The sequence below is a fragment of the Rhinopithecus bieti genome, unplaced genomic scaffold (genome assembly GCF_001698545.2).
Source record: "Rhinopithecus bieti isolate Rb0 unplaced genomic scaffold, ASM169854v2 scaffold_47995, whole genome shotgun sequence".
Lineage (NCBI taxonomy): Eukaryota > Metazoa > Chordata > Mammalia > Primates > Cercopithecidae > Rhinopithecus > Rhinopithecus bieti.
This window is the reverse complement of record NW_016819498.1, coordinates 1705350-1712375: the sequence shown is the minus strand read 5'-3', so window position 1 is coordinate 1712375 and position 7026 is coordinate 1705350. Positions and strand designations below refer to the sequence as shown.

Below are 7026 nucleotides of genomic sequence, written 5' to 3'. Positions count from 1 at the left end.
GAAATTGCATATTTCTCAGAGTCTTTAGTTTTCTACACATGAATGTTCTCTTCTTCCTAAAGGTGAGGCAGCTATACTAGCTACCTTCTCTGTAACAGAAGGGAAGAAAAAAGTTCCTGTGGCTGGCTGCAGAGTCCAAAAGGGACAGTTAGAAAAACAAAAAAAATTTAAATTAACCCGTAATGGACATGTAATTTGGAAGGGTAAGTAACATCAAAATCTGCTATATCCAGTCACCAAAACCTGTTGACTATATAACCATTTGAAATCTGTTCATCTTTCATGTCCATAATCTCAGCTCAGGCCATTTCTTATTGCTGTTGTAACTCCTAAATTGTCTGTAGTTGATGGGTTCCCTTTGCTTGAGATGTATGTTGGTTTTACATCTCAAGTAAGTACCATCCTATCCTCAGCAAAAAGTTTGTGTCTACCTTTGAAATAGGAGATTTAGAGTATTTTGCTACAAATTCTTATTTACAGCAAACTTCATTTTTCAGGGGGTTCCCCTGGTATTTAGTCCCATTATTTAACATGACAGGACCACGCAATTTTTAAGAAATTCAGTGTAATTTCCTGGTAACACCATACAACGTAGTATTTAGTAGGTACTTATCATTTATTGAATATACTAACCTTAAATCATATCTTTTTAAGGTTCATTAACCTCACTGAAACACCAAAAAGATGACATTTCAATTGTCAAAACGGGAATGGATTGTGGTCTCAGTTTAGATGAAGAAAATATGGAATTTAAAGTGGGAGATAGAATTGTTTGTTACGAAGAAAAACAAATTCAAGCCAAGACTTTTTGGGATCCAGGATTTTAAAATTATATTAAAGATGTAAATAACTCAACGTGTTGCTTTTTTGAAGGTAGAAATGCAGTACTACTGGCCAAAAAGTATCTAAGTTGTTCTATCATGTGTTCATATGCACAAACTGTCAGAAGTGCTCAGAAATAGGAAATCTTATTTAAGGATGCCTCCAACTAGAAATCCTTTAATGGAAAGACTGGCAATATGGTAAAAGGTAATTGTTAATTACTTACACATCACCGATTTCTTTAAAGTGGATGCTTTAGTTAAGAGGCTTATCAAGTGAACCAGCTTTCCCTGAATTGAGCTCCACAGGAAGATATGCTACCCAAGTCCTGCTTGAAACTAAACTGTCTTTTAGTGTTAACAGCACAAATAAGTAATCATTGCTTTATAGGGATCCATCCTGAACAAACATTAAATTCCCAAGAGCTGTACGACAGACAGCAAACATTCCACTGAAACCACCCAGAGACTGCGGATGCATTTTTTTTTTTGAAACAGGTCTTGGCCAGGCTGAAGTGTAATGCATGATTACAGCTCCTGGGCTCAGGGATCCTTTTGTCTCACCCTCCCCAGTAGGCAGGACCACAGGAGTCAGCCTATGGTTTTTTTGCAGAGATTGGGGTCTTGCTATGGTGCCCAGGCCGGTCTTGACCTCCTAGACACAAAGTGATCCTCCCAAAGTGTAGGTATTACAGGCTTGAGCCACCACTCCCAGCCAGTATCCATTTTTGAGTTGGCAACTTTAGCCTTTAACAGAAGTATGGTTAGCCAAGGTCTCAACACCTACACAAACCGTGATTCTCAAAGACAAGAGATAGGCACTACTGACCACTGAATGGGTAAAGGGAAGGGATGCTGCTCATCACATGACAGACCCCAAAACAAAGACTTACCTGGCCCCAAATGTCTATTGTGTTGAGGTCAAGATGGACAGAAACAAAAACTGGCTTATATTTAGACAACTTACATTAAGTATAACTTCTGCCAAAGTATAGGTATTCTAAGAAGTTACTATGAATTGAAAATATCAAGACGTTTACAAGTGGTTGGCACCTGGCAGGTATACAGAACCACTGCGTCGCACAATCCCCAGAAGCAACATTCATACAGTGATAGCAATAGCACTAATAAAGGAAATGGTGTGACCATCAATTTGGTGCTTAAAAACTATTCTTTTTACTACAATGAAATCCAACAATAAATGTTAGTTCGTGTCTTTTATTAACTCATACAGTTACTTGTCTTCTGGCTTGTTGAAGCAGTAAGTCAGACAACATTTGCCAGAATAATGTCTGTCAAAGTGGCTTGCCATAAACACCCCAGCACCACATTCATCAGACGGGCACTCTCGACGAAGGTGACTAATTTTGCCATTCTCATCCACCTGAAAAGTACAAACCTGCTGTAAGATAATTTTACAACACATTGTGAAGTCTAATTTAAGTGACTCAAAATATTTAAGCTTTTACTATGTAATACTGGTAGTTTTCGTGCTTACAAACCAAAGCACCCTAAATTCTCACCAGTTATTATTACTACAATGAAAATATTCAGAAGTCTTGGGACTTCTGAACACTAAAGGCCAGCTTTGCAAGTCGTAGACAAAGGTACGACCTGAACCCAGACCCGACTTTGAACTCAGAACCCTATTACATAAGTGATTTCAAATACCAAACAGGAAAAACCCCAGGAAGTCTGAATTTCTCATTTCCAGAATACCTCATTTAAACCAAAATGGGGTAATACTGGATACTTAAGTCCAAGAAAATACTGACAAGTTACTATAAAGTTTTCCAAATAAGCCAAGACTTTGCTGACATTCTGCCCATCACTTTAACTGGCTCACCTTATAGTATTTCAGGACAGCCAGCTTAACCTTCTTTCTCTTGTGCTTATTCTTCTTGGGAGTGGTGTAAGACTTCTTCTTCCTTTTCTTAGCACCACCACGAAGTCTCAACACAAGATGAAGAGTAGACTCCTGTTAATGGAAGAATGATGTAAGCTTTCATGATTCCACCAAGAATGGGCACACCCAACATTATGCATCTCTTAATTAAAAGCAGTAGTAGTACACAGTAACATTTATAAGGTAATCTTGCTGTCCCCATCCCAATAAAGTATCTGATTCTTAACAGTTTATAGGGAGATTAAAGAATGCATTACATTACACCATGGGATGCAACTTGCAAAATTCGTAATAGGAAAAACTATAGTAGTGCTTCTCAAGTATCACTATAGGAGTTACCTAAAAATCTACTGCTAATCTAATGCCATTCTCCCCTTTTGCATGCCAAAATGTCCAAAATACACCACATGGAGTGGCTCACGTCTGTAATCCTAGTGCTGGGAGGCCACGGTGGGAAGATCACTTGAGCCCAGGAGTTTGAGACCAGCCTGGGCATGGTGGAGTGTGCCTACAGGTCCAACTACAGAAGGCTAAGACCACCTGAGTCTCAGAGATGGAGGCTGCAGTGACTGTGCCAAAGTCAGAGCCTGTCTCAAAAAAAAGTAAAATAAAAAATTTCCAAAATAACATTTTTTTTTAAAGAGGCTGCTCTTCCCCTAGACAGACCTTTTGAATATTGTAGTCAGACAAAGTACGTCCATCTTCCAGTTGCTTGCCAGCAAAGATCAGTCTTTGCTGATCAGGAGGAATTCCTAATAAGAAAAAAACAAGAAGTCACAGCACACCAAGCCTGTGATGTGCTCCAGATTTATAAGGTAACACACCTTAATCAAATACATGGTACTAACGGCTGACCATAAGCCCTTACTAGAGGTTAGGCATGGTTCTAAATCTTTACACATCACATTTTACTGCATTTAATCTTAGGGACAATACTGGACTGTCTGCAGTGGCTCACGCCTGTAATCCCAACACTTTGGGAGGCCGAGGTGGGGGGATCACTTGAGGTCAGGAGTTCCACACCAGCCTGGCCAACATGGTGAAACGCAGTCTCTACTAAAAATACAATAAATTAGCCGGGCGTGGTGCTGCACGCCTATAATCCCCACTACTAGTGAGGCTGAAGCACAAAAATCACTTGAACCCGGGAGGCGGAGGCTGCAGTGAGCCGGAACGAGCCAATGCACTCCAGCCTGGGCGACAGAGGAGAGTCCCATCTCACACAAAATAAGTGTCCAAATTCACACAAGTGAAATACACCTCAAGGATCCAATCTAGGGACTGTGCTCCCCGATCACAAACATTTATTGTGTTATTCCCCAAATATTTTGTCAATCTGCCCTTCCCCCAGTCACCATGAGCAGGTATGTCTAGCACGTACAGGTAGGCTGAAGTCTCCATAGGTTTTCTTAACTACAAAATATTACTTGCCTTCCTTATCCTGGATCTTGGCCTTTACATTTTCTATCGTATCCGAGGGTTCAACCTATGAATGTTAAAATCAAAGTATGTTGCTTTCACATTACGTAACTACAGCAGAACTCATTTAGTTTGACAATTACCACTGAACCGAACCGGCGACAGGGCTGAAACCTACTCAAGAGACCTATTACCCACCCAGTGGGCAACCTCCCAAGTCGGCTACCGGAAAGCACCTTCATCTCCACAGCCCAGGGCGGACGGCCACAGGGCCACACATGCTCGCGCCCGGCGGGCGGAGTTCCCCGGCGCAGCTCCTCCGTTTTAACTAGCTGGAACCTCTCGAGAGGTGAGAGCCCCGCCTTTGGCCACCGAAAATCACTTCGAGGCCGTTGCTCAGCAAAAGATACTCATTTCAAAGCTTAAGTTTTAGAACCCAAATCCGGAATCATGGTTTAAGTCATGGAAAGCAGCGCCGGTCCTAAAATCCACCTCAGGACCTTATTCGGACCCTGGCTTCCTCATGACCACCTGGCCCGTACCTCGAGGGTGATGGTCTTCCCCGTAAGGGTTTTCACGAAAATCTGCATTTTGGTGGCGGCTCCACCTGAGGTTGGGGAAAAGGAAGAGACGGGTTAGGTCAGAGATCACAACAGAAGGCGGCATAGGGCGCTGGCCCCAGAGCAGCCGAAGAGCAGACACTCACCGCAGATGGCGGATCGAAAAGGAAAAACGCCGCGCAGGCCCACGGGATTTCCCGGCGCCCCAGCCGAAAGACCCACCTCTTAGGCGACCACACCAAATGCCTGACTGCCGTCCCAGCGACAATCCAACCCGGTGCTAGACCAGGACGTGAAACTCGTTTCTCCTCTCCCTAACCTGGGCTTATTTCTCACTTTAGCCTTCGGAATGCTTTCGAAATGGTAGGTTTAAGCAACGTAAAAAATGTTTTAAAAAGGTTTTCCCCGTGCAGTCAACGTGGCTAAGAGAATCTTTAAAAGGAGGTGGGTCGAGGGGGGTCCTCATTGGGGAAGGGGTAGGAAATGGAAATGTATTCTGGGAATTGTAGTTCTCCACTGCTTTCTTCTACCTTGGACTACTCGTCCCAAGATGCAGTTCCGCCTCCCAGATTCCCTAGTTACTGTCTCTAAGCACTGAAGTCGGTGTTTGGAGAAAGGGACTCAGGTGAGGACTGGAGGGAGGATGAAGCGGAATAATGGTTTCCGGAGCGTGGAAACGGGCCGGAAGTGACTAGGAAGAAAGGTTAAGGGGCGGGCCAAGAGTGCGGGGCACGAAAGGTGTCCTTCGCCCACTTGCAGAAGCGGTGAGGGGCAGAGAATCAGCGATCTACCAGCCGCTCCCTGGGCGTCTAAAGGAAGGGAATCTGCATGGCCTGCTCCAGGCAAACTGAAAAATAGGTGAAATCTTCGGAAGCGGGAGTTCAGCCCTTTCTCGCCTGTAGCCCCTCCCTGCTTTCAATCGCCAAGTCTCTCCCAGTCTAGGCAAGAGTCTGAGTATTATGTGTCACTCCTTAGTGTGACACGCTTTAATATGTTGAAAAATCTCAGGAGTTTTCAAATTTTAAAGTGAAGCCGTACGGAAAAGAAACCTGCAGAATGGCTATTTAGTTGTAGCATTTCCACATTTGGGCTTTGGGAGTCTTGGATCTGAGGGGAAGTTTTGGGGATATGTATCGGGTGCTCTTCCGGCAAGGAGGCCAATTAGAAGCAAGTTCCTCCCGTCCTTTCTCCACTCCACAAACCACAGAGTCCTTTCTAAGGAACCTTCTTAATGTCTTCTGTATTTATTTCTTCATCCTCTACCGCCTGCGACCCCATCCCCAAATTCAGACCTTCATTTTCTCTTGTAGGGGTTCCGTATGTAACTCTTTATCTCTCTCCAGTCTTTCCTCCTTTCTAACCCACCTTCACTATTGCCTCCAAAATATTCATTCTGAAAGGTAAATGTGTGTTATTATTCTACTTAAAATACCTCACCTTCAGGATACAATTCAAATCTCTTAGAATGACATGCAGGCTCTGCCTTCCTTACAACCCAATCTGCTAAACCCATTTCTCTACATTTTAGTAAATGAAGCTAATTTAATTTCCTGACTTATGCTCTCCCGTGTTTTGGCATTTCTGAAGATTTCGATGGTTTCTTTTTCCTGGAACGTTTTCCTTTTTTTTTTTTTTTTGTGCGTGGGTGTGTGTGTGTGTGTGTGTGACGGAATTTCGCTCTGTCGCCCAGGCTGGAGTGCAGTGGCGCAGTCTCAGCTCACTGCAAACTCTGCCTCCCAGGTTCAAGCAATTCTCCTGTCTCAGCCTCCCGAGTAGCTGGGATTACAGGCACCCACCACCATACCCAGCTAATTTTTGTATTTTAGTAGAGATGGGGTTTCACCATGTTGGCCAGGCTGGTCTCGAACTCCTGACCTCAAATGATTCACCCACCTCGGCCTCCCAAAGTGCTGGGATTGCAGGCGTGAGCCACCACGCCCTGCCTCCTGGAACATTTTCATCCCATAGTCTGCCAACTAGTCTCTACAACAAAATTTCCCAGAGTTGCTTGTACACATTGTCTCTAATCTTTCCCTTCTGTTGTCTGAACCCACTCCTGTCAGGCTTTTGTCCCCACCATTCTGATGGGCTAGCTCTTGTAATGGTCACTAATGACCTCCATGTTGCTAAATTCAATGGTCATTTCATCTTATTTGATCTGTCAGCAGTATTTGACACAGTTGCTCATTCCATCTCTTTTTGAAACCCTTTCTTTACCTGACTTCACCTCTTTCAGTTTTTCTGCCACCCTGGAGGCTCTTTTCCAGGCTCATTTGCTGCTTCCTCTTGATCTGCCAGACCTCTAACCATGGAGTATCCC

At 43.8% G+C, this 7026-nt stretch overlaps 3 protein-coding genes across 8 annotated transcripts in view; 2 read left to right on the top strand and 1 right to left on the bottom strand.

Annotated features, from left to right (window-relative positions):
• Positions 1–855, top strand: part of MTIF2 (mitochondrial translational initiation factor 2) — a 7350-nt gene extending 6495 nt beyond the window's left edge. For both annotated transcript variants that reach the window (XM_017859007.1, XM_017859006.1), the window contains exons 4-5: positions 63–203; positions 655–855. In XM_017859007.1, the coding sequence (XP_017714496.1) occupies positions 63–203; positions 655–827 (314 nt within the window). In that variant the 3' untranslated portion in view covers positions 828–855. The remainder of the gene's footprint in view (positions 1–62; positions 204–654) is intronic.
• Positions 856–2023: 1168 nt separating this feature from the next.
• RPS27A (ribosomal protein S27a) lies at positions 2024–5158 on the bottom strand. Its single transcript, XM_017859008.1, has 6 exons — positions 4853–5158; positions 4689–4753; positions 4159–4213; positions 3394–3479; positions 2668–2799; positions 2024–2205 (listed from the first exon to the last, which is right to left on the bottom strand). The coding sequence occupies exons 2-6, from the start codon at positions 4734–4736 to the stop codon at positions 2056–2058; spliced, it is 471 nt and encodes a 156-aa protein (XP_017714497.1). The 5' UTR covers positions 4737–4753; positions 4853–5158; the 3' UTR covers positions 2024–2055.
• CLHC1 (clathrin heavy chain linker domain containing 1) overlaps positions 4979–7026 on the top strand; it is a 75771-nt gene continuing 73723 nt past the window's right edge. For 2 of the 5 annotated variants that reach the window (XM_017859005.1, XM_017858998.1), the window contains exon 1: positions 5235–5331. Coding sequence is in view for 1 of the 5 variants with exons in the window: in XM_017859004.1 (XP_017714493.1) it covers positions 5067–5069 (3 nt within the window). In the remaining 4 variants the exon portion in view is untranslated. The other 3 variants (XM_017858999.1, XM_017859004.1, XM_017859001.1) reach the window with 3 other exon arrangements.

Coding starts and splice junctions, on each gene's coding strand:
- RPS27A (XM_017859008.1), bottom strand. CDS start 4,736: ATGCAGATTTTCGTGAAAACCCTTACGGGGAAGACCATCACCCTCGAG. Junction 3,480..4,158: donor CAAGATCCAGGATAAGGAAG/GCAAGTAATATT, acceptor TTTTCTTATTAG/GAATTCCTCCTGATCAGCAA. Junction 2,206..2,667: donor CTGTCCTGAAATACTATAAG/GTGAGCCAGTTA, acceptor TGTACTTTTCAG/GTGGATGAGAATGGCAAAAT.